At 50.8% G+C, this 27,112-nt stretch overlaps 1 protein-coding gene across 1 annotated transcript in view; it reads left to right on the forward strand.

The window, feature by feature from the left end:
- si:ch211-11n16.2 (zinc finger FYVE domain-containing protein 1) overlaps positions 1-23,369 on the forward strand; it is a 30,859-nt gene extending 7,490 nt beyond the window's left edge. Inside the window, 12 exon segments of the mRNA XM_052044077.1 lie at positions 19-128; positions 131-202; positions 205-233; positions 3,148-3,162; positions 3,164-3,255; positions 5,420-5,528; positions 6,690-6,787; positions 8,580-8,697; positions 11,978-12,148; positions 14,582-14,765; positions 18,422-18,526; positions 19,806-23,369. Coding sequence (XP_051900037.1) covers positions 19-128; positions 131-202; positions 205-233; positions 3,148-3,162; positions 3,164-3,255; positions 5,420-5,528; positions 6,690-6,787; positions 8,580-8,697; positions 11,978-12,148; positions 14,582-14,765; positions 18,422-18,526; positions 19,806-20,038 — 1,336 coding nt within the window. The 3' untranslated portion in view covers positions 20,039-23,369.
- The last annotated feature ends 3,743 nt before the right edge of the window (positions 23,370-27,112 follow it).

The raw sequence follows: 27,112 nt of genomic DNA on the forward strand, positions 1-27,112 counted from the left end.
TGGTCCTAACTCCCACAGACTCCCAGACCCAGGAAGTGCGGAACTGCTGCTCCAGAAGAGGTTCCATGAGCTGGGCCTGTCCACCGAGGCCTTCAACTCCATCGAGTACGTCGGTACCAGGACCACTGCGCTCCCACCGACTTCACCAGCTTCCTGCGGGCGGTGCGGAGGTGTGTGACCAACACCTCCACCCGGTCTCGGAGATCCCATCCGTCGTGTACCACGCATTGAAGGTAACGGGGTAGGTGGGGGTCTGTGTGAGGGAGCTAAGGGAGGAGGAGGTAATTAGGGGGGTGGGTGCAATGGGAGGGGCGGTTTTGGGGGGGTGGGGGGTGCAAGCTTCAGGCACTCAAGCCCCATGAGAAAATGAATACTCACACATTGGTAATTGGTTTATTAATGTCACATGTACCAAGATACAGTGGAAAAACTTTGCTTTGTGTGCCATCCATACAGATCATTCCAAAACATCAGTGCATTGAGGTCGTACCAAGGGAAAAGCAGTAACAGAATTTGGTATTGGTTTATTATTGTCACTTGTACTGAGAGTACAGTGAAAAACTTGTCTTGCATACTGTTCACACAGATAAATTCATTACACAATGTAGATACATTGAGTTAGTACAGAGTGCATTGAGGTAGTACAGGTAAAAACAATAACAGAATACAGTAAAGTGTCACAGCTACAGGGAAGTGCAGTGCAGGTAGACAATAAGGTGCAAGGTCATAACAAGGTAGATTGTGAGGTCAAGGGTTCATCTCATCGTATAAGGGAACTGTTTGATAGTCTTATCACAGCAGGATAGAAGCTTTCCTTGTGCCTGATGGTACGTGCCCTCAGGCTCCTGCCTGATGGGAGAGAAGAGAGAATAATCCGGGTGGGTGGGGTCTTTGATTACACTGGCCGCTTCACCAAGGCAGTGAGAGGTATAGACAAGAGTCCATGGAGGGGAGGCTGGTTTCTGTAATGCGCTGGGCTGTGTCCACAACTCTCTGCGGTTTCTTGCGGTCCTGGGCAGAGCAGTTGCCGTATCAAGCCGTGATGCATCCAGATAGGATGCTTTTCTATGGTGCATCTATTACAGATTGGTGAGGGTCAAAGGGATGAATGCAGAATATAGTGTTTCATCTGCCCCTCTTCTTCACTGTCCCAGCATTAGGAATCTGTACCCTCTCGGATACTGAAAGGCCTGGATAGAGTGGACGTGGAGAGGATGTTTCCATCAGTGGGAGAGTCTGGGATCTGAGGGCACAGCTCAGAATAAAGGGACGTCCCTTTAAAACTGAGATGAGGAGGAATTTCTTCAGCAGAGGGTGGTGAATCTGTGGAATTCGTTGCCACAGATGGTTTTGGAGGCCAAGTCATTGGGTGTATTTAAGGCAGAGATTGATAGGTTCTTGATTGGTTAGGGGTTACAGGGAGAAAGCAGGAGAATGGGTCAAAAAAAAATCAGCCAAATGGCCTAATTCTGCTCCTATATCTTATGGTATCTGAGCCCATCGATAGCAGCAAGTTTTAAATTCCCAATGTTGGCACGAGAAAACAATATTTTTTTCATAACATTAGGGGTTTGTAATCCAGAAACCCACTGGAAATTATCAAAAAGCCTTTTGCATTACCAGGGACTTGCCTCTGATTGGTGTCTTTTTGTTTTGCACTAATTATTGTACTTTTTTTTTTCCTCTCTTTTCACTGTCTGGTAGAATTTAAATTCTGTGTGGTGTCTGTACGTAGGTGCCTGTGATCTAGTCAACCATCCAGTTGAGTTTATAGTTGTATAGGCATACGTACACAGGATATAAATGCCATGAGAATTAGCTATTTGCAGCAACAGCATAGTACGTTATAAGATGAGGCCAAACATGTTAATATAAACGGGGTATAGTCGGGGTATTGAGTTCAAGAGCCGCAAGGTGATATTGCAGCTCTGTAGAACTCTGGTGAGACCACACTCGGAGTACTGTTCAGTTCTGGTCGCCTCATTATAGGAAGGATGTGGAAGCATTGGAAAGGGTGCAGAGGAGATTTACCAGGATGTTGCCTGGGTTGGAGAGCATGTCTCATGAGGATAGGTTGAGCAAGCTAGGGCTTTCCTCTTTGGAAAGGAGGAGGATGAGAGGTGACTTGATAGAGGTGTACAGGATGATAAGAGGCATAGATCGAGTGGACTGTAAGACTTTTTCCCAGGGTGACAATGGCTAACACGAGGGGACATAATTTTAAGGTGATTGGAGGAAGGTATAAGGGGGATGTCAGGGGTAAGTTTTTCTTTTTACACAGGGAGTGGTGGGTGCGTGGTAGGCACTGCCTGCAGAGGTTGTGGGGACAGATACATTAGGGGCATTTAAGAGACTCTTAGATAGCCACATGAATGATAGAAAAATAGGGGGCTATATGGGAGGGAAGGGTTGGATAGATCTTAGAGCAGGATAAAATGTCAGCACAACATTGTGGGTTGAAGGGCCTGTACTGTGCTGTAGTGTTCTATAAACTTAATTTAACATAAATTATACATGAATGTGTAATGCTGTTGCAAGCAGGTGTTTCATTGTGCCTGTACCTCACTGGACTTGTGCAGGGTGACAATAAACTTGACTCGACTTGAGGCAACGATTTTCACCCTACAGGGAGAGGGGCAAAAGGGAGTGGCTTTGGTAACTCCTCCATTGGGCCTGCAGCATTCCGATGGGCAGAATGGCTTCCCTGTGGCCTGGGCGATTCCATGACCGGTGCAAAGGGGATTGAGTTCTGGTGGCGCACTCTCGAGCTGGGGGCTTTCCTCGCAACCGGCGTGAGCGCGTAGGGTCACGGGGGGCCACTCCGCTGCGGGCAGTCTCTCCTGTTGCCGACTGCACCCTCCGCTGCCCTCCCCTCAACGCACGGGAAGAGCCCAGTGTAACTGGACCCAGTGGAACAGGTCGCGGCAGCGTTTACCCCTCGGGCACCTCCCCACGCATGTGGTCTGACCCTCGCCGCCTTGGTGTTTGTGGAATCTTGCTGTGCACACATTAGCTGCTGTCTTCCTCCAACCACAGCCCTTCAGTACGTGAGAATCTCTTGGGGAGGTGGGGTTGCTGCTGAGGCCGTGAAAGGCGCTAACGTAAATGAAAGTCTTCCCGCGGGTCACTGTTCCCTGTGCATTCCAGGCGCTGAGCGATCGGTTTCGACGGGGAGATAACTGAGGATCGACTCCCAGCCCTGTCCTTCTTTCCCGACGAGTACTTCAGGTGTCCCAGTATCTGCCTCAGCTGTGGGTGAGTCCTGACCAATCGCTGCTGCCTCCGCCTCCTGTGGGCAGCCGACACTTTGTTCTTCATCAAGAGACAAACTTTGCGTGGGTTTAACATCTGAACATTTTATTAACCAACAACAAACAGGCTTGCTTCCTCTCTCTTTTTACAGCCACTTCCTGTTTTTCCCCTTGCATTGCCTACTGGGAACTACTCATTGTGCTCAAACCCCCATTCATGTGCCTATCTAAGAGCCTCTTTAAACACTTCCCAGAGTAACCCCAGAAGGGAGAGGGCTTGTGTTTGGGGTGTGAGGGAAAATCGAGGAGGGCGCAGCAATAACCCGCTAGAGTGACTCAGCAGGTCGAGCAGGCATCCGTGGGGGGGAAGGAGTTGTCGCTATCTCGGGTCGAAACCCCGCATCGGGACTTGTTCCAGCTGCCATCTCCTGTGTCTCCAGCACTGGGGAAGGGTTAGCGTGAGGGGAAGGGGGGGGGGGGGGGGATTTGGCGGGAAGTCACTGGGGTGAATGGGGCTGTAGATTTGAGGAGCATGGGGTGGGGATGAAGTCTGTGCCTGTGCAGTCGGGTCATGAACACTCCCCTACGTACGAGCCAGCTCCCATAATATCATTAAGTTCAGAAGTCCCAGCTGTGTACAGATGTTTATTCCTACAAACACCACAACTAGTGTCCCCCCTCTCTCCACTTCTAGAAATTGTTCTTCATCAGTCTTGTGTCCTTTTGATGCCTTACATTACAGGACGGTGGGGGTACCCTCACCATATCGAGTGAATTTCCGACTTGTGAACAAAATTGACTTAAGCACATCTGTAAAAAACCAAACCGTTTTTACAAAAACAAGTTTATTAGAAGTGCTACAATACTATAATGCTACAACAAGTCATAATAAACTACAACAATAACTAAACATCAACTAAATTAAATATTCCCGTCCTCATCCAAGATGCATCTTATCCCCTGCAGTGCCCACCAGTCCCAGAAACCTCCATGATCTCCATGGACAGCGTGTGCTCTTCCAGTGATACCCAGGCACTAATGTGCCCCCGGGAGACTGCCAGGCAGTCAGCTCAGGCAGAGTCCTCGGGTGCCTGCCTTCATGACCCATGGATACTTAGTTTGGCCAGGCCCAGGAGCAAGGCTACGAGGACTGTCCCCACCACCACCCTCCTCCCTGACCCGCACGGGTGACCAGACATGGTGGGGCTAAAATGTAACCAGAAGGTGAGGAGGAGCCCCTTCAGATATGCAAATAGGGTCTAATGGCATCTCCTTTGTGCCGGGGGTGGTCTGTAGTGGGTGAGGGGAGCGAGGGACTGCCTCTCCACAGAGCCCAGTGCTGCTGCATTGGTGCCTGTGCTGAGGAACTGTCTGGTTGGAGACCAAGCCACTCCCTATGATGAACCCAAACTTTTATTTTGTTTCAAGAAATAAACTTAATTCATAAGAAAAAAAATATACAAAAGAATAACCACAGTGCAAAACATTTAATATTCACGTCAATACATTCAGTAGTGTTTACACTTTATTTTAACTTATAGCACCATTGCCACACGTGTGTCTCCCATGGGGTGATACTCCACTTCATTGTTCGAGGGGCTTCCCCACCTGACTCAGCCCCTCTGTGTGCAGCAGTGGAAGGAGCCCAGACTGTGGTCATTTTTTTTTTGTAATACAAACGTTTATTTGCTAAAAGCACTACAAAAGGACATCCAGTGTCAAAATACTACAACTGATACAAAGTAGAAGAAAAACTATGCAATCTACAAAATTACAGCAATAACGCTAACTAACAACTGTTAAATGCACACGCAACACTTCAGAGAAGAATCACATTTTCCCCGTCCACAGCACGCGCGATCCCCTGAGGGGCCCACCAATCAGACTGTGGTCCTTCCCCACAGAGCCTGAGCATTGGCTGCACACAGCGTCAGTGCGTCCCTCAGCACGGACTCCTGCAGCCGGGACTGTGCCAGTCAGCAGCGTTCCCTTATGACATCTCACCGTGCTGGAGACCGAGTTTCGGGCAGGGCAAAGGGCGTCCTTCACCGAGGTGGCGGGGGGGGAGGCCGGGTGGGTGGTGTGAGGCTAAACCTGACCTGGGCCCAGTGACGGAGAGGGGCGTGGGTGACGTGACGGGTGTGACCTTGCCCCATTGTGTGTTGCAGGGTGCGGTGCGGGAAGAGCATGAACCACCTGAAGGACGGGGTGCCTCACACAGCTGGTGAGCGGTGTCGCTACACACACCAGTACAACAACAAGGTTCTGATTTGCAAGGTCAGTGTCGCCCTGTCTCCCCCCCCCCCCCCCGACCCTTGGCACTGAGAGGTTTGGGGGAGATTTAATGGGCCTGTTCAGGGTAAGGAGGAGCTGGGGGGTGGGGGTTGCCTGTGGTTTGGTCTTGTGAGGTTGGGGGGGGGGGGGGGATCCTGGGTCCAAGTTCAGGTTGGGGCTCCAGTGCAGTGCCGAGGGAGTGCCGTGCTGTCAGATGTGCCCTCTGCAAACCTGGGCTGTCTCTGCTGTACGTCCCTGGGCCCATGGTTTACTTTTACAAGAGCACCACTCCCCAGGGTCCTGGGTCAATGCACAAACCCCGCTCAAGAGACTAAAGCAGGTTAGCTGGTCATCCACACACTGCTGTTTGTGGGATCTTGCCGTGCACACACTAGTCACAGTATTACCTAGGATGCAACATCGACTGCCCTTTGGGACCATCCAGAAAGAGGTGTGAAAGGTGCCATTGATATAGAAATGCATTATTTTGGGAAAGGGGGAGAGAGATTTCCATTGGATTGTAGAAAGCAAATTTTCATGGCATTTATACCCTGGGTATGTATGCAAGCATCAAAGTCAGGTTTATTGTCAGATGCACATCCATGTGTGCACAGGTGCAATAAAAACTTACTTGCAGCAGCATCAAGGCAAATAGCATCAGATAAGCAGCATTCACAAGAAAAATATAAATTATACAAGAAAGAACGCAATTAGATTTTTAAAAAAAGTTCAGAGTGTTGCTGTACTGAGGTAGTGACTAGGGTTATGCCGGTTGGTTCAAGAACTGAATGGTTGAAGGGAAGTAGCTGTTCCTGAACCTGGTGGTGTGGGACTTCAGGCTTCTGTACCTCCTGCCCGATGGGAGCTGTGAGAATATGGCACGGCCTGGATGGTGGGGATCTCTGATGGATGTTGCCCATGGCAATAAACTTGAACACAGCCTTGAACTTGAACTTCAAAAGTGTCGGGGGAGGAATGTTGAATGTAGCATGTTGCAGTGATCCAGAATATTCTCTCAGAAGGGCAGTGGGAGCTGATCCCTTTGACCTGTACTCTGTTCCTGTCTGTCGGTAGGTTAGGGCGGCTGTTGCCTCGCTGGGAGTGGGTCACCCCAGGGACCTCCCAGCTCTTCTCTCACTCCCTCTCTCTTCTTCTTCCATCCAGACTTGCTTCGAGCGCGGCCTCGAGGTCATCGTCAGCCCCAAGACCTCTGCGTCCACGGACGGACAGTGGTTTGGACTGGCCACTTATGCCTGGTCGGGGTGAGTAGTGTGCAGTTGTAGAGGTGAGCTGTATCTTGGGGGGGGGGCACTGGTTCTGACCAGTGGTGACCACTGCGCTGTCAAGTTGCCGCTGATACCGATGAAGGACTAAAGCCAGGGGCCAGCCCGATCTCCTGGGTGGATGGGAGGGATCCTGTAGCCACTACGTGGGGAGTTCTTCCCAATGTCTTGGGCAAACCTCTGTCCCTCGATCGACATCGCTAAATTGGTTGCTGTCACATGCTTGTGCACGCAAATGCGTGTCAGAGAGAGAGAGTCCTCATGGGTGTGAGTGTGTGTACACGTGTGTGATCAAATAGGCTGCTGCATTTCCTACATGATGAGTGACTACCCCACAAGGGTGTTTCATTGGCTATAAAGCACCTGAGGTTGTGAAAGGTGCTATACAAATGCAAGTCTGACGCCTTCACACTCGCTCCCCGGAACAGTAGGTCTGCTTGCTCCCTGGCATCGTTCTTTCCTGGGATCTCTAATCCGAAGATCTTTTTGCTTCCTGTCTTCTCGCCTGCTGGAAACCCAACCCTGGAGCCCCCACTAATAGAACATAGAACACTACAGCACAGCACAGGCCCTTCGGCCCACAATGTGCCGACATTTTATCCTGCTCTAAGATCCATCTTACCTTTCCTTCCCACATCGCCCCCCACTCCCCCCCCCCCCCCCCCACTTTCTCTATCATTCATGTGTCTATCTAAGAGTCTCTTAAGTGTCCCTAATGTATCTGCCCCCACAACCTCTGCCGGCAGTGTGTTCCACGCACCCACCACTCTGTTTTTTTTAAAAAAAATACTTACCCCTGACATCCCCCTTCAATCACCAATTACCTTCCTCCAATCACCTTAAAATTATGTCCCCTTGTGTTAGCCGTTGTTGCCCTGGGAAGAAGTCTCTGTCAGTCCACTTGATCTATGCCTCTTATCTTGTACACCTCCTATCAGGTCACCTCTCATTCTCCTCTCCAAAGAGAAAAGCCTAGCTCACTCAACCTATCCTCATAAGACATGCTCTCCAATCCAGGCAGCATCCTGGTAAATCTCCTCTGAAGCTTCCACATCCACCAGTGTTGGGCTGTACGTGTGCTACAGCCTATCGTTCTGCACCAGAATCTCTCCACACTACAGGGAGCCACAGCTCCCAGGAGGACAAGGGCAGCAAGCACAGGGCGATGCCACCCTCTGCAGGTTCCCCCTCCAACTCGTACACCACCCTGACCCAGAAATGCATCCCCAATCTTTCATCATCACTGGGTCTAAATTCTGGAACTCACCTGCCAGCTTCACCCCAGTGTTCAAGAAAGAGCCCAAAGGGGACTGGGAGTGAATCAGGATCAGGTTTATTATCACTGACGTATGTTGTGGAATGTGTTGTTTTGCGGCAGCAGTACAGTAAAAAATAACAATATAAATATAGTGCAAAGGCGGGTAGTGTTCATGGGTTCATGGACCGTTCAGAGATCTGGCGGAGGGGAAGAAGCTGTTCCTGAATCATTGAGTGTGGGTCTTCAGGCTCCTGTACCTCCTCCCCGATGGTATTAACGAGAAGAGGGCATGTCCCAGATGGTCCACAGTGATGGATGCCGCCTTCTTGAGGCGCCGTCTCTTGAAGATGTCCTCGATGGTGGGGAGGGTCGTGCCTGTGATGGAGCTGGCTGAGTCTATGCAAACAACTAATGCAGACGAGGCTGGCAAGAGAAGACAGGGATATAGTAAAGAAAACTTATCCCTTCTCTGTGAATATTAAATGACAACATGAGCTTTGTTTCTCTGCTTAGATATGTGCTGGAATGTCCAAACTGTGGGATTATCTACCGCAGCAGGCAATACTGGATCGGTAACCAAGACCCAGAGGGCTCGGTGGTGCGTGCTGAGCTGAGACACGTGTGGCCTGGGGTAGGTCCTCTGTCCTGTGTTCCTATCATGGCAGTGAGGGGGGCCCCCATTGCCTTGGGGTCTTTGGGAACCGAAGTTCAAAGTCGAGGTTATTGTCAGATGCACAAGTCCATGTGTGCACAGGTGCAATGAAAAACGTACTTGCAGCAGCATTACAGGCACAGAGCATCAGATCCACAACAATCACATAAATTATCCAAGAAAGAACACAATTAGAACAAAAAAAAACAAAGTTCATTGTAGTGCAAAGCAGTCACAGTGTTGCTAAACTGAGGTAGTGATTAGGGTTGTGCCGGTTGGTTCAAGAACTGAATGGTTGAAGGGAAGTAGCTGTTCTTGAACCTGATGGTGTGGGACTTCAGGCTTCTGTACCTCCTGCCCGATGGGAGCTGCGAGAAGATTGCACAGCCCGGATGGTGGGGATCTTTGATGATGGATGTTGCCTTCTTGAGGCAGCGCCTCCTGTAGATACTCCTGATGGTGGGGAGGGATGTGCCCGTGATGTATTGGGCAGAGTCCACTACTCTCTGCAGCCTCTTGCGTTCCTGCGCTTTTGAATTGTTGTACCAGATGCAACTGGTCAGGATACTTTCAACGGTACATCTGTAGAAGTTTGTTGGTGTGTTCAGTGAGGCACTGCAGGAGCTGAGAGGGTATAATGGCAGGAAGAGGGCATCACTTGGCCCCTTGAACCTGGTCACTGAGACTGTGGCTGACTCCTGGGTCCTCGTGCTCAACCTTGCTGGAATGTTCGGTCTGTCCCATGTCCCTTAATAAGTTGGGGTAACAAAAACATATTAATATCAGACTTTAAAATTTGACCTGGCATCATTGTTGCAGGAATGTTCTAGATTTTTTTAAATCACTGTTTTATAAGGAATTCTTGTACTTTGGTGGTGGGACAAGAATCCCAGGCTGGAGAGGAGGGGACAAGACTGTTGGGCCAAGAATCATCCAGTCAGCTTCGGAGCCTTATGACAATTGACGTGTTAACCAGCCAATGGTTGAAGAGATGCAGTCTCCAGGGATCGTAGTAATTTGACTTGGGAGCTGAGCAGGGACTGGGATAAAGTGGTTCGAGAGGTCTCTCGGGGTGGTTTGCCCTGTGGCAGGCAGCTGTGGGCTTTGGTGTTAATTAATGACGAACGGTGCACAGCAGCCTGCCCCCTGCTTGCTTGCTGGTCACTGCACCGTGGAATGTTGGTCAATGCAAGATAGCTTCACACTGGGAAACCCCCTTCAGCCCACGGCTGCCTGTCAGGAGCTGCTGGCTGGAGGCTGATGTGTTGTGACAGGCTGTGGGAAGCAGAGCACTGAGAGAGGTGTGAGCATTGCCCGAGCAACTGTCTAACAGTCTCTGAATGTCCTGTGGAGCCCAGAATGTGACAAACAGACGGCTTGTTCACAGAGGCCAGGCGACAGATGGGGACAAGGTGTCAAACCCTGCATCAGAGCTCCTTACTGGTTTGTGTTGTAATCCCAGGAGAGAGTCTCCTTCCTAATCTGCCTCCTTTTCTCTCTCACACACAGACTGGTTAATTTTTGGATCTCACCGTGATGGAGAGATGGGAGTTAGTGTGGGCACTGAGGTCAAATTCAGCCATGATTTCATTCCGTTGTGGAGCAGGGATAATGGACCGAGTGCCCTCCTGCCCCCAGACAAACACTGGAAAAGAATTCCATGTTATGAAATCCGCTCAGTGCAGACGTAATCACGAATTAAAAGTTAACGGATCTGGGGAATGTGAGGAGGAATGTGTTCGCAGGGATCTGTGCAGGAACTGAATCTGAAAGTGCTTGTGCGTGGGGTGGGTGAGGTTAGTGGTGGGAGGGGGGGCAGATGTGGTCTCGCCTTGCGATTACAGAGCGGGTCCTGTCTGACCGCTCGGAACAGCGGCTTGGAAGCTGTGGAGTTGCTGACTGGAATCACACACAGCTGTGGATGCCTGGAATGCACTGCCGGGGTGGGGGTGGAGGCAGATACGATAGAGAGGTTTATGAGGCTCTTAGGCACATAGATGTGCAGGGAATGGAGGGATACTGACCACGTGCAGGCAGAAGGGATTAGGTGTCATTAGCTTAATTAGTTCGGCACGACATCGTGGACCGAAGGGCCTGTTCCCGTGCTGTATTGTTCTATATTCTCGGGGGAGTGGGGGGGGGGGGGGGGGGGGGGGGGGGGGGGGGGGGGGGGGGGGGGGTGGTGAGGTGCGTAGAGAGGAGGGGGTTAACCTCTTTGGGAAGAGGGTGGGATTAGGGGACAGGAGGGTTGTTTTGAGGTGCGTCTTTTGATTTCCAAGGCAGAAGGTGATGGGTTCAAGTCCTGGTCCAGGGACATGCGGGTGGTGAAGTGTTTGATCCCGACCTCTGGCGCTGTCTGTCTGTGTGGAGTTCGCACACTCTCCCTGTGACTGTACGGGTTTCCTCCCGCAGCCCAACAACGTGCGGGTCGGTGGGTTAACTGGCCGCTGTAAATTGCCCCCACTGTGTGAATGGGGGGGAGGGTAGTTGATGTACTTGAGAGAAGAGGACAGAGGTTACAGGGAGATAGGTGGGGGTTGGGATTGCACGGAGACCAGCATAGATGATGAGCTGAATGGTCTCATCCTACATAAAAGGAGACTGGGCTGAGGCTCTGGTCTGGTGCTGAGGGAGGGCCACCCTCTTGCAGGTTTGAGAAGCTCTGTTGGGTGCGTGTTGAAGATAGCAAAGGGGAGTCTTAGGGTAGAAATGTATAGTACTAAAGGCAGGCATTTAAGGTGAGGGGGGGCAAGTTCACAGGAGATGTGCAGGGCAAGTTTTTTTACACAGAGTTGTGGGTGCCTGGAACGGGCTGCCAGGGGTGGGGGTGGAGGCAGATACGATGGGGGCATTTAAGAGGCTGTTAGACATACACATGAATACGCAGGGAATGGAGGGATGTGGACCACGTGCAGGCAGAGGGAGTTAGTTTAATTCTGCATCGTGTTCAGCACAGACATGGTGGGCTGAAGGGCCTGTTGCTGTGCTGATCTACGTTCTACCTCCAGGCCTTGGATGTGCCAGATCATCCTCCCTGGCTTCTGGTTAAATCCTTGTTCCTCGGCCAGAGTCAATCGGACACAGGGCTGGGTCACCCCATACCATGCTGCAGGCGGGATCTTCCTGTACCCAAAACATAGCTGCTGCCCTGTGTCCTACATTGCACTTCAGTAGGTTCTTCATCGGCAGGGAGTTGCTGTGGGTTTGAGGCTGTGCACGGCGCTACAGCAATGCAGTCCTCCGTCCTTTTGTCTTCCAGGGTGAATCCTTGCTGAAGGATAGCGGCAACGGGGCACAGCGGGTGCTGGACAGTGTGAGCAGCGTGATCCAGTCCGTCACCGAGTACAGCAGTGGCCCCACCAAGGCCATCGCAGCCTGGCTGACTGACCGTGCGGCGCCGGACTACTGGGTCCCCAACTCCCAGATCACCGTGAGTCAGACCCTCGCAGCCCCAACCCTCCGTCCGGATCCCCTCACCCACAGGAACGCCACGGGCTCGGACGTGGGAGGAGGGAGGGGAGCGGGTGTAGGAGTTGTCCTGGAGACATGGTAGTGTAGCAGTTAGCGTAACGCTATTACAGCGCCAGCGACCCGGGTTCAATTCTGGCTGCTGTCTGTAAGGAGTTTATACGTTCTCCCTGTGTCTGCGTGGGTTTCCTTCCACATTCTAAGGCGTACGGGTTAGGAAGTTGTGGTTATGCTTTGTTGGCACTGGAAGCATGGTGACATTTGCAGGCTGCCCCCAGAACACTCTTCGCAAAGGTGCATTTCACTGTGCGTTTCGATGTACGTGTGACTAATAAATAAGTATCTTGTATCTTACAAGGGGAAGGGTTCAAGTCCCACTCGGTACTGTAGTGTGTACTTCCAAACTGACCCTGAGAGGGTGCTACATTGTCAGAGGCACAGTCTTCAGCACTGCACTGACTCCTGTATCCTCCGAGGTGCAGTGACAAACTTACCTGCAGCAGTATCACAGGCACAGAGCATCCGATAAGCAGCACTCACAAGAACACATAAATTAAACATAGATTATACACAATTTTTACAAGAAAGAACATTATTAGAACAAATAAAAGCAAAATCTATTGTAGTGCAAAGTGGTGCCAGTGTCGCTGTACTGAGGTGGTGATTAGGGTTGTGCCGGTTGGTTCAAGAACCAAATGGTTGAAGGGAAGTAGCTGTTCCTGAACCTGGTGGTGTGGGACTTCAGGCTTCTGTACCTCCTGCCTGATGGTAGCTGCAAGAAGATGGCATGGCCCGGATAGTGGGGATCTTTGATGGATGTTGCCTCCTTGAGGCAGCACCTCCTGTAGATACTACCGATGGTGGGGGAGGGATGTGCCCGTGATGTATTGGGCTGAATCCACTGCTCTCTGCAGCTTCTTGTGTTCCTGCACATTTGAATTGCTGTCCAGACAGTGATGACTCTCGACCTGAAATGAGGAAATGACAAGCCCACCTTTGTAATGCTGGTCACCCCCTAGAGTAAAACTCCTGAACCTATCGGGCCAGGGGACGCCAGTTCTGGCACCTTGAAAAGTAGGTTTATTACAAGGTTAAACATTCAAAACATTACGACACAGCATTTTCTTCAATGCATTCAATGTATGTTCAACAGAACTTCAAATCAATACATGGTCATCCTTATCAATCCTCTGTGACACCCACTGGTCCCAGAAGGCTTCCAAGGTCCCCGTGGACACTGCCTGCTCCCTCTCCAGGTATCCTGGGAAGAGGGGCAGGCAGTCGGCTTGGGCAGAGCCCCTGACTGCCTGGTGCCGTGAATGGCTACTTTGGCCAGGCCCAGGAGCAAACTGACCAGGAGATCCCTGACCATCCCGCCCTGCTCCGCACTGGGTGACCAAAGGTGGCGAGGGCAAGGCTGACGTGTGCTGCTACCTAGGATGTGGACCAAGAGCTGGGATTTTTTTTGGTAAACTTGGATTTTTTTTTAAAAAATTGGTGAATTAGTTTATTATTGTCACATGTACTGAGGTACAGTGAAAAACTTTGTTTTGCATGCCATCCATACAGATCATTTCATCACATCAGTACATTGAGGTAGGACAAGGGAAAAGCAATAACAGAATGCAGAATAAAGTGTTACAGTTACAAAGAAAGTGCAGTGCAGGCAGACAATAAGGTGCAAAGGCCATAATGAGGTCAAGAGGCCATCCTATTGTACTAGGGAACCGTTCAATGGTCTTGTAACAGTGGGATAGAAGCTGTTCTTGAGCCTGGTGGTATGTGCTTTCAGGCTTTTGTATCTTCTGGCAGAGGGGAGAAGAGAGAATGTCCGGGTGGGTGGGGTCTTTGATTATGCTGGCTGCTTTACCGAGACAGTGAGAAGTGTAGACAGAGTCTGTGGAGGGGAGGCTGGTTTCTGTGATGTGCTGGGCTGTGTCCACAACTCTCTGCAGTTTTTTTGCAGTCTTGGACAGAGCAGTTGCCATACCAACTGTGATACATCCAGATAGGATGCTTTCTATGGTGCATCTATAAAAATTGGTGAGGATCAATGGGGATATGTCGAACTTCTTCAGCCTCCTGAGGAAGTACAGGCGCGAGGGCACTTTCTTGGCCGTGGCGTCCATGTGGTTGTACCAGGGCCAGCTGCTGGTGATGTTAACTCCTGGGAACTTGAAGCTCTCAACCCTGTCGACCTTGTCACCAGTGATGCCCTTGTCTGGTATGAACTCAATGGGTCAAATGGCCTCCTCCAGCACAACTTCTCTCCCAGTCTTGCACTGAGCTTGGGTGGTGGGCTGGAGTGGTGGGCCACTCTGTATCCCAGCCACAGTCCTCTAACGGAAGCTTTCCCCCTTTGTTTCCCCCCCCCACCCCCCCGGTTTTCCCACAGGAATGCCACGAGTGCAGGAAGCAGTTCGGACATGGAGAGCAGAAGCACCACTGCCGGTCGTGCGGGGAGGGCTTCTGCGACTCCTGCTCCAGCAGGACCATGGCGGTCCCGGAACGTGGCTGGGGCACGGCGGCGGTCCGAGTCTGTGACACGTGCTTCAGAAACGGAGGCAGCAGCAGCGCAGGTAACGGCCACACCTCACCAGGAACAAGGTTGGATTCCAGCCCCTGCAGCCTCCTGCGTCTCCCACGAAGGATCGGTGTTGGTTTTGGCACCCAGCCAGCTGCTCTTTGGGATCTAAGATCCTCCAGCTGAGAGGAGACAGGGTCCTTGGGCCAAGGTCCTCATCTGAGAACCAGCAGCACTCTCCGCGGCAGGGAGAGCAACAGAATAATCAGCAGCTGGGATTTGGTTCCCCACTCTCCACAGTGGGAACTGAACCTGTGAACTCCTGACTCCAGGGTTGAAGCTTCTACCACAAATTAACCTGTCTTAGCAGCCGTCCTCGTCTGAGGGGAGGGGGTCGAGGGTTTGAGCCCTACTCCTGTGAACAGCAATCCAGGCTGACAATTGGTTGTAAGGAAGGCAAATGCAATGTTAGCATTCATTTCAAGAGGACTAGAGTATAAAAGCAAGGATGTAATGCTGAGGCTTTATAAGGTGTTGGTCAGACCACATTTGGAGGATTGTGAGTAGTTTTGGGCCCCATATCTAAGGAAAGGTGTACTGGAGTTGGAGAGGGTCCAGAGAAGGTTTACGAGAATGATCCCAGGGATGAAAGGGTTAACATATGAGACACATTTGGCTCTGGGCCTGTACTCAGTGGAGTTTAGAAGGATGAGGGGAGATCTGATTGAATCCTACCGAATATTGAAAGGCCCGAATAGAGTGGACGTGGAGAGGATGTTTCCAGTAGTGGGAGAGTCTGGGACCAGAGGGCACAGAATAGAAGGACGTCCCTTTAGAACAGAGATGAGGGGGAATTTCTTCAGCCAGTGTGGGTGGTGAATCTGTGGAATTCATTGCCACAGACGGCTGTGGAGGCCAAGTCATTGGGTGTATTTAAAGCGGAAGTTGATGGGTTTTTGATTAGTAAGGGCGTCAAAGGTTGCAGGAGAATGGGGTTGAGAGGGAAAAATAAATCATCCATGATTGAATGGCAGAGCAGACTGGATGGGCCGAATGGCCTAATTCTGCCCCTGTGTCTTATGGTCTTGCATTCCAGTGTAATCCCGTGTTAGTGCTGTCCTGTCTAAGGTGCCGTTCCCCAGTCGAGGTACTGTCCTCTGACAGGCAGATACGGAGAAACCCTCTGCCCCTGTTTCAAAGAAGAGTGAGGGAATTCTCTGCCCCCCCCCCACCCCCCGTCCTGTAGCCAACATCTACTTCCCACCCACCGCCAATAAAACAGTTTACCCCATCCTCTCAAAAATCAAATAAAAAAAATTCTTCAGGTGCTGGAAATCTTAAATAAAAACAGATACTGCTGGAAACACTCAGCAGGTCAGACTGCATCTGTGGCAAGAGAAAAAGTTCTGGAGAAGGGTCTTCAATTTGAGGGTTAACGTTTTAAATCGAAGACCCTCTGTTTTCCTTCCCACAGATGCAATCTGATGTGCTGAGTGTTCCCAACAGTTTCTGTCTCCCTCTTACCTGATTGTTGTGCTGTTACTGAGATCTTCCTGCATGTAAACTGGTTTCTACATAGCAGCGACCACTGTTAAAGTCGTTCTTTCACTGTAGAGCACTCTAAAGCAGCAAGATTGAAATGCAATCCCATGAAATTGGGTTTATAAAACATATCAGTGGGAATGTTGGTCACCAACTGGACTCGACCTCTGCACAGTTGATCTTAGCCTGGTACATCTGAGCAGCAACCAACATAAATCGCACTTTCCCCACTAAGTGACGGACAGGACCTTGTTCTCCCTCTGGTTTAACAAACACAGGAAGCAGCAAGAATTGTTAACTGATGAACTGAGCTGCTCTCTAAGTGCTTCCATTGATCAAATTAATTGATCTGAATTCATTGAGGAGCTCCGTGCCACAAGCAGCCTTGGTTCAAGTTGTGAGTCTCGCAGCTTGTGACCATTCTGCAAGAATTGGCAATTGGCTTCTCTCCTCTCACAGGAGATCGAGGTGACAAAGACTGTCCCTGACGGGAGATTCTTATCAAACAGAAGATGTGGTCCATGTATTTTGAAATTAATCCCAAGGGATGGGGTGGTATTTCATGTCTGGGATTCAGGAGTTTGAGTTTGCTCCTTCTGTGGGTTTAACTGCAGGATCCCGATCTCCCTTCAGTGGGAATGAGCATGATTATCCTCCAATCCTGTGCGTGGACCACAGCCATTCATCCATTGAGTCTGTGCTGACTTGCTGCGTGCACCAGCTGTGGGGTACAGTGCAAGTGGGAACGATTAAACCTTGCAGTCGTTCTTCCCTGCTGGAGCGGTGTATGTTCCCGATTGTTGCAAACCCAGTCTGCTGTTGGCCTGCGGCGAGGCCAGCATTTACTGGCCAGCCCTAACTGCCCTGTGAGACGGTGAGGGTCAGCTGCCGCCTTCAACCGCTGTGGTCTTTCTGGTGAAGGTGCTCTATACGTGCTGCCGGGGAGGGAGTTCCAGGGGCTCTTCCCTTTTCCAGAGGTGATTACAGAATCCCATTATTACAATACTTCATGATGCATGCTGTTTACAGTTTCAAATTATAACATGGTCATCGCTATTCAGAACGCACTCGATCCCCTGTAGTGCCCACCGGTCCCTGAAATCCCCCATTGTACCTGTGGGTACCGCGTGGTCCTTCTCCAGGGACACACAGGCACGGATGTAACCCTGGGCAAGGGGCAGGTAATGGGCTCTGGCAGAACCCTCGACTGCCTGCTGCCTGAACCATTTGGCCAGGCCTTGGAGCACAACGACTGGGAGATCCCCTGAGTGCCTTACCCACCCCCCAAGCCCCACCCCCCCCGCCACACCGGGTGACCGAAGATCAAGAGCGTTGGGCCAAAACTTCAGCAGCCCCTTCAGATGCTCAAATAGAGGCTACAACCTCTCCCACTCTGTATGGGAGTTCCAGGATTCTGACAAGCTTCTTAAGAAAAGTGCAGGATGGGGGTCAAGGTGTCTTGGAGGCAAAGATGTCGTCGGTCAAAACATTCTGCGGATGATAACGTAACCGTGGTGAAGGAAGTTTACCAGTGGCCGAGACTAGTAATGTCATGAGCAATCTTGGGCCCTGTTTCTAAGGAAGGATGTGTTGGTTCTGGAGAGGGTCCAGAGAAGGTTCACAAGAATGATCCCAGGAATGAAAGGGTTAACATATAAGGAGCGTTTGATGGCTCTGGGGCAGTGTCAATACCACCCTCTGGTTGAAGAAGTTCCTCCTCTCCATTCTAAAGGGACATCCCTTTATTCTGAGGCTGTGCCCTCGGATCCTGCACTCTCCCACTGATGGAAACATCCTCTTCCCTTCCACTTTATCCAGGCCTTTCAGTAGGTTTCAATAAGATCCCCCCCCCCCCCCCCCCCCGATCCTTCTGAAGTTCGAGTACGGGCCCAGAGACATCAAACGCTCCTCGTACATTGAGCACTGAGATTGACGGGTCCTTGACTGGTAAGGGGGGTTAAGGTTTGGCAGGAGAACTGGGTTGAGGAAAGAAAAATCAGTCATGACTGAATGGCCTGCTCCTATATCTTCTGGTTTTAAGACGCTGGAGTATCTCTGCTCCTGAACATGTGGCACTGAGACGGGGCAGGGAGGTGGGGTCCCAGTCTGACTTTAGACCGTTCCTGCCACTCGGTCTGACCCAGGAACGTCTGTTCTCCCTCTCACCAGGGAAGGAGCCACCCACGGTGGGCAGTGGGTTACTGGCACGCAGGATCACCGAGATGGCCCAAAGCACGCTGGAGGTGATGTCGTCAGCCGTTGAGTACCCCCTTGGTACGTATGTGCGGTGCCTCCTTTCCCTCTGGGTCTGCCTTCAGCAGCTCCCTCCTGGTCTCAAGCCTGGTTGAGTTGACCCGTTGACTCCCCACGCCACTGCCTGGCTGGGTCAGCCCAGCCTGCGCCCCTTGCTGAACCTTCCTTGCCCCTCTGTCGCCGTCCCCAACACCAGGGGATTGATTGGCGTTCTCCCACTAGGGGTCGTTATCCAGAGGGTGACCCTGGGCAGGGAGTGAGAATCAAACCCTGGGCCTGTGTCCGTGAGGCAGCAGTGCCTCTGGGCCGGGAACCAGCTGATGACTGGGAGCTGGCTGTGGCTCCTGCCAGCGTGACCAACGCTCTGTCCTGACTCGGGGCAGACGCAGCCCATACGGTGGTGAGGGGGCAGCTGCCTGGTCAAGGGGTGGGAAACCTGGGCCACGAAGTGCTGTGGAGGGGGAGCCACCGTCGGCCTCCCCCTGAGTCTTGTCCTGCCTGTGCCTGGGACAGGAGCTGGCAAAGCCTTCCGCAGTTGGATAGCTGACCAGCAGGCAATCCCAGGCTGATGTGGTCAGAGGAATGGTTGGGGTGGGGGGAAGCGGGTGTCCATTAGAGACTTTTTTTTATTTCGAAAACAGATTTTATTCATGATTTTATAAAAATATATATACAAAGGAAGAAATGGTGCAAAACAAAACCTTAACATTCATGGTTGTCACATTCAGTAGTGAAAACTTTAAAGAAAAAAACACAAACTAACATAGCACCATTGTCACTCACGTGGCCCCCTGAGGTGATACCCCTTTCATTGTTCGAGGGGCTTCCCCACCCGACTTTGCCCCTCTGTGTGCGGTAGCGGAAGGAGCCCAGACTGTGGTCGTTCCCCACAGACCCTTAGCACTGGCTGCCCCAAGCTTCAGTGTGTCCCTCAGCACTGACTCCTGCAGCCTGGAATGTGCCAGCCAGCAGCATTCCCCTACGGGCATCTCATTGCGCTGGGAGACCAAGTTTTGGGCAGACCAAAGGGCGTCTTTCACAGAGTTGATGACCTTCCAGCAGCAGTTGGTGTCTGTCTCTGTGTGTCCCCGGGAACAGCCGATAGGTCAGAGAGTCCTCTGTCACGCAGCTGCTGGGGATGAAATGTGACAAGGACCCCTCGTATCTTTTGCCACACCCTCCTCTCAAACCCACAGCCCACAAAGAGGTGGGTGATGAGTTTGCTTGGTCTCCCAGCAATGAGAGGCAGGAGCCGCTCCTGGCAGGGTGACTAACGTCTTCCCCTATTGGTGTTTTGCAGGGCTCGTTAAGGACGTGGCGAGGCCAGATTACTGGGTTCCTGATCAGCAGCTTGTCGAGTGCCACCGCTGCGGGAAGCCCTTCACTGGCACCATCACCAGGCACCACTGCCGGGCCTGCGGCCTAGGCTTCTGTAGCCACTGCTCACCAGACCTGCGGCCTGTGCCCTCCAGGGGTTGGGACCATCCCGTCCGAGTGTGTGTGGACTGTGACCGCAAGGATGGAGACCTTTGACCCCGAGGGGCCGGCCCTCTACTGAGAGAGGCACCAGGTGGCCCTGTGTCCCGGGATGGCCGACAGCCGTTCACCCCTCTTTCAGATGCTAGCCTCCCCCCCCCCCCCCCCCCCCCCCGGTCCAGGGGACGAGGCTCGTAGCCCAGGACTTGTGGCGTGGATCGGGGACCAATCCTGGACCAATCTGGGTGTGACGAGGGCGACTCACTGGGGCGTTCATCACAGAGGCTTCATCGTGGGACCTTCCCAGCTTGTCCCACTGCTCCCTGTCTCTGCCTCTCCCTCCGCTACACACCGACCAACCATCCCGTCAGGTCACTGGGATCCCAGTGGAGGGTGCCTCCTGCTCTTGGTTTGGGATGCACCATGAAACTCCACTAACCTGCTGTCTGATTGTTAGAAATTCCTGATGGTCTGGCATCTAGCTCACTATACAGTCCGGAGTGTGAGTGAGGGGGTCCTTGTAAAAGCAGGGTGCGAGGTTGGAGCCGGAGTCTGGATTGTGAGCCGGGTTCTGGACTCTTGAGCCAGAGACATGGTCTGGATTGTGATTCAGGATCCGGACTGTGGTTGGGAGCTGGATTGTGATCCGGGATCTGGACTGTGTGTTGGGAGCCAGATTGTGATCCGGGATCCGGACTGTGAGCAGGGATCTGGACTCTTGAGCCAGAGACGTGGTCTGGATTGTGATCCAGGATCTGGACTGTGAACCAGAGCTGGAGCCATGGTCTGGATTGTGATCCGGGATCTGGACTTCGGGCCGGAGCCGGGTCCAGAGTGCTTGCACGCTTCTGGTTGCTTTGATTACCTGAAGCTCACTGGGCTTCATTTCCTGCTCTCTTTAAACATATGGGGTTCACTGAAAAATTATTATCCTACCATGTAACAAAAAGTGAAATAAAAGTGTGTTGGGAGTTATTAGAAATAATATCCAATAAAGTGGAAAAATCTGCAGTCCTGAGGGTGTCGGATTATCAGGGTTAACACAGGTCCCTGATAAAGAAATTGGTATATTATAAATTAGTTTATTATTGCCACATGTACTGAGACACAGTGGAAAAACTTTTGTGTGCATGCCATCCAGACAGATCATTCCAAACGTAAGTACATTGAGGTAGTTAAAGCAGAATGTCGTGTTACACTGACAGAGAATGCGTAGTGCAGAGAAACAAGGTGCAAGGGCTACGATGAGGTAGATTGGGAGATCAAGAGTTCATCCTTTAGCTTTCAAGAGGCCTGATACCAGCAGGATAGAAGCTGTCCCTGAGCCTGGTGGTACGTGCTCCATTGTTTTTGTTTCTGCCCAACGGGAGGGGGAGGAGGGAGAATGACTGGGGTGGGAGGTGAGGTTACTGCTCTCTGGTTGGAGTCACCTGTAGTCCGGTTGGCCAGGGACAGCAGTTCGCCTTCCCTGGAGCAGAGTGGGAAGTGGACAATCCAACACTTCCCACCTTTTTCCTGGTGGGATTTGAAAGGTGTTCCTTGGACCGTTGTCCTGGTTACCCAACCCCACGCATCTGTGACAACGTTGCTCCCACAGGCTTGGGGAAAGAAACCCTTGGGGGTCTGACCCTTCCCCTGTAACCACCAGGCGAGGTGTGGGTCTCAGCTGCTCCAGTGGGAACAATGCCAGCTTTGGGTGCGCTGCATTCTGCAGCTGAATAGCTTGTTAACAACACCATGGTGTGATGGAGAGTGACCAATAGGCTCAGACCCAAGACAGGAGTAGCGTTGAGGGAGGTATTGTGTGTGTGTGTGTGTGTGTGGGGGGGGGGGGGTGTTCAATGGTTTACCCTCTTTTCCAAGGATGTTGCTGACATTTATGCCCTATGCCTTGTTACCCTAGTGTGGGCATTGAATGCCCCACTATTGCCCTCTGAAAGGCTCATTGAAAGGTCAGTATTTTGCCTTTAAACTCTACGATACGATATCTTTATTAGTCACATGTACATCGAAACACACAGTGAGATGCATCTTTTGCGTAAAGTGTTCTGGGGACAGCCCGCAAGTGTCGCCACACTTCCAGTGCCAACATAGAATACCCACAACTTCCTAACCCGTACGTCTGGAATGTGGGAGGAAACCAGAGCACCCGGAGGAAACCCACGCAGACACGGGGAGAACGTACAAACTCCTTACAGACAGTGGTGGGAATTGAACCTGGGTTGCTGATGCTGTAATGGCGTTATGCTAACCGCTACACTACTGTGCCTGGCCCTCTGCCTCCACATCGTGAACAACCCCAGAGCCTGCACTCTCTCTGCTGGGGCTTCTGGTCTCTTAAGGTCAAAATGCATCCCAGTGATCAGCTTTTGGGTTCTGAGAGCTCGCAGTTTTATCCAGCAGCTTTGGTCCAACCTGGTCTTGTTATCATTGTCTGCCAATCCTACCCAGAGGAGATGCCTGCCACAGTTGATCATCAGTCAGGGCATTGAGTGTAGGAGTTGGGACGTTATGTTGCAGTTGTACAAGACATTAGTGAGTCCACACTTGGAGTACTGTGTGCAGTTTTGGTCACCCTGTTATGGGAAAGATGTTCTGCTCTAACTCCATCTACAAGTTTGCAGATGATGCCACCGTTGTAGGCCATATCTCAAACAGCGATGAGTCGGAGTACAGGAAGGAGATAGAGAACTTAGTGGAATGGTGTCATGACAACAACCTTTCCCTCAATGTCAACGAGACAAAAGAGCTGGGCATTGACTTCAGGAAAGGTGGCGGTGTACATGCACCTGTCTACGTCAATGGTGCGGAGGTCGAGAAGGTTGAGAGCTTCAAGTTCCTGGGAGTGAACATCACCAACAGCCTGTCCTGGTCAAGTCACGTAGATGCCACGGCCAAGAAAGTTCACCAGCGCCTCTACTTGCTCAGGAGGCTAAAGAAATTTAGTTCGTCCCCTTTGACCCTCACCAACCTTTACCGATGCACCATTGGAAGCATCTTATCTGGATGTATCACGGCTTGGTACAGCAACTGCTCTGCCCAGGACAGCAAGAAACTGCAGAGAGTTGTGGACACAGCCCAGCGCATCACAGACACCAGCCTCCCCTCCATAGACTCTGTCTTTACCTCTTGTCTTGGTGAAGCAGCCGGCATAATCAAAGACCCCACCCACCCGGGACATTCTCTCTTCTCTCCTCTTCCATCGGGTAGAAGATACAGGAGCCTGAGGGCACGTACCACCAGACTTAAGGACAGCTTCTACCCCACTGTATTAAAACTATTGACCTTGCACCTTATTGCACTGCACTTTCTCTGTAGCTGTGGCACTTTACTCTGTACTGTTATTGGTTTTACCTGTACTACATCAATGCACTCTGTACTAACTCAATGTAATTGCACTGTGTAATGAATTGACCTGTACGATTGGTTTGCAAGACAAATTTTTCACTGCACCTCGGTACAAGTGACAATAATAAACCAATAGAGTGCAGAGAAGATTTACAAGAACATTGCTAGGAATCGAGGGCCTGAGTTATAGGGAGAGGTCAGGCAGGCTAGGGCTTTAGTCCTTGGAGCGTAGGGGATTGAGGGGTGATCTTGGAGGTGTACAAAATCATGTGGGGCATAGATAGGGTGAATGCGCACAGTCTTTTTCCCAGGGAAAGGGAGTCAAAACCAGATTTGAGAGGGGAAAGATTTAAAAGGGACCCGAGGGGCAACTTCTTCACGCAGAGGGTGGTCCGTATATGGGACGAGCTGCCAGAGGAAGTGGTTGAGGCAGGTACAGTAACAACATTTAAAAGACAAATGGATGGATAGGAAAGGTTCAGAGGGATGTGGGCAACTGGGACTGGCTGAGATGGGAATCTTGGTCGGCACAGACAAGTTGGGCTGAAGGGCCTGATTCTGTGCTGTATGACTCTGACCTCCGGGAAGGGAAGTTAATACTCCTGCACTAATGTGCTTAGCAATATTCAGTATTCTAAGTCCTCCTTATCCCAGAGGGATATTGGTACAGACTTCACACAGACAACAGAAATCGCAGATACCTTTAGATCAATGCACTCTCCAAATAAACATAAATATGCTAAACGCATTATGCATCAATAAGCATGTTAAAATATTTAAATACCTAAAATAATATTCACAAACAAGCTACTTCAATTGAAATTCACAAGCAGTGATGGGTTTTCAAACCACAAGAAGCAGCTGTGTAAACAAAGACAGCTCTCTACTGGAAGAGTGCACGGCAGGGAGCCACTTGTCACAAGTGGTTTGGAAAGTGATCACATTATTTACATAGACAATGATTGGATAGTCAATGAGTACACCTGTAGAAATATACTTGTTAGAACAAATATAAGGTAGGGGCTGGGGATGACCAAGTACATGGATCCAGGGATAACAAAAAAAAAGTGTGGAATGATAATATGTATAAATATCATGTGACAGGAAGTTGCTCCAAGTTTATTCCACATGACAGGAAGTCCTACAAACCTGAATAGGGAGTGTAATGTTTGTGTGATCCCTGCAGTGAATAGATGTTCCATGGGGTGTATTACCGAGACATTCCCATGCATGGACTGAACTGTCTCCTGCTTGTAAGTGAACTGCCTTTGCCGATAAGGACCATAGAAGTGAACTTAAGCAAACCCAACGTCACTACTAAGGAAGAATTAAGATGCCCTCCCCAGTCAAGTCATCTCCTGATCCCTGCTGGCCCGAACAGCATCTATGAAACAGCTGGAGCCCAGACAACCCGTGTGGTTAAAGCATCCGAGGTGGTAGATGAATGACATCAGGATTAAAGGTAAGTGGTTTAAAAAGTTTGAGCGTTGTGGTTCATGTAAATCAGTGGATATTAATGTTGCCATGGCAGCCAGTGGTTAAGAGGCATGACAGGCTTTGTGGTTTTAATTTATGCAAAGTGGGGTCTAGTTTCCCATGCCCTAGAGTTGAGGTGCCTGATGGTCAGCCCCCAGTTCGATACAGTGAGTGGAGGATAGTTCATGTTGCATGTTTAAAGTTGATTGTAGTCACGTGTAGCTGTGAAGCTCCAGGTGTAATCAAGGAGATGGGACGGGAAGGAAAATGATCCAATCATCATTCTCCCTGAGAGAGATGGGGTTGTGATTGGCTGCCTGATGTCTGATTGAGTGAGGGATGGGAGAGTCAGTTTGCACTCAACGTTACTCTGTCGATGTGACTGATGAGACTTGATCGTGTACTTTAGTAACTGAGCCTCGTGGAATCCATTAACGGGCGAGATTTCGGTTTGCATGTTGTTTTGCGGCTGTAAATCTTGTTCAGGAGGCCATTCAGCCCATTGGACCTATGCTGGTTCCCAGGGGAACAACTCTATTGGTCCCATTCCCTGCAACTTATTCCCTCCCACATTCCCATCAACTGCCCGTGATTCTTTTGTCATTTACCTACGCTGGGGCAGTTTACAATGTCCGATTTACCTACCAGCCTTTGGGATGTGGGAGGAAATTGGAGCACCCGGAGGAAACCAGAACACCCAGAGGAAACCCATGTGGTCAAGGGGGAGAATGTGCAAACTCCACACAGACAGCAAAGCTGGGTCACTGGAGCTACGAGGTAGTGGTGCTAACCCTGTGTCCCCCGATCCAGGCCGTTGGGTCTCCTATGACTTGTGATATCACTTGAAGACGTCTGTGTCCTGTTGTGATCCAGTGAACAGCAAGCCCGCCTGTAAATCCAAGGACTGCGGGTTCGAGTCTCCCTGCAGCCACTGCGTCACAGACTTTAAGGGTAATTCTCCCGTGTGATACGGAGGGAGCATTGCAGCTGAGATCAGAACGAAGCCTAACCCTCTCGGGAAAGATGCAGCTCTTCTGAGCAGGCAAGTTCTCCTGCGGGTTCCTGCCCCATGCGCATCCCTTAGGTTAGCAGCACCAAAGCAGGTCTGTTTGGTCATTACTGTTCTCTGTGGGATCTTGCTGTGCATGTCAGAGCTGGCCCCAGCGTTAACAGGCCCTTGCTGTGCAGCCAGAGGTTGAAGTGAGCAGCAGCTGGTGTTGGACGATGTGAATGAGGAACAAGGGGAATCCCTGCGTTTCTATAGCACCTTTCACTTTGTCCAATATGCTTTGCAGCCAATGGTAAATTGGTTTATTATTGTGAAAAACTTTGTTCTGCATACTGGCCATGCAGATCATTTCATCACGTCAGTGCATTGAGGTCGTATAAGGGAAAATGATCACAAGACCACAAAACAAAGGAGCAGAAGTAGGCCATTCGGCCCATCGTGTCTGCTCCGGTACCTCTCCATTGGCTAAACTATTCTCCCATCTAGCCCCAATTCCCGGCCTTTTCCCCATATCCCTTGATACCCTAACTAATTAGATACCTATCAATCTCCTCCTTAAACACCCCCAGTGATCGGGTCTCCACAGCTGTATGTGGCAACAAATTCCATAAGTCCACAACCCTCTGGCTAAAGAAATTTCCCCTCATTTCTGTTCTAAATGGGTACCCTCTAATTCTAAGACTGTGCCCTCTAGTCCTGGACTCACCCACCAAGGGAAACAACTTGGCCATACCTACTCTGTCCAGTCCTTTCAACATTTGAAATAATAACAGAATGCAGAATAAAGTGTTACAGTTACAGAGAAAGTGCAGGGCAGACAGACAATAGGGTGCAAGGGTCCATGCCCAGCTAGCTTGTGAGGTCAAGAGTCCATCTTATCTTACTAGGGAACCTTTCAATTGTCTTGTAACAGTGGGATAGAAGCTGTTCTTGAGCCTGGTGGTACGTGCTTTCAGGCTTTTGTATCTTCTGCCCGATGGGAGAGGGGAGAAGAGAGAATGTCTGGGGTGGGAGGGGTCTTTGATTATGCTGGCTGCTTTACCGAGGCAGTGAGAGGTATAGACAAGTGTCCATGGAGGAGAGGCTGGTTTCTGTGATGTGCTGGGCTGTGTCCACAACTCTCTGCAGTTTCTTGCGGTACCAGGCAGAGCAGTTGCTGTACCAAGCCGTGATGCATCTGGATAGGATGCTTTCTACGGTGCATCGATAAATATTGGTGAGGATCAAAGGGGACATGCCAAATTTCCTTAGCCTCCTAAATGAGTATTCTCAAATATAATGAGTACAATTCGATGAGT

This window comes from Pristis pectinata, chromosome 35 (genome assembly GCF_009764475.1).
Source record: "Pristis pectinata isolate sPriPec2 chromosome 35, sPriPec2.1.pri, whole genome shotgun sequence".
In the NCBI taxonomy this organism is placed as follows: domain Eukaryota; kingdom Metazoa; phylum Chordata; class Chondrichthyes; order Rhinopristiformes; family Pristidae; genus Pristis; species Pristis pectinata.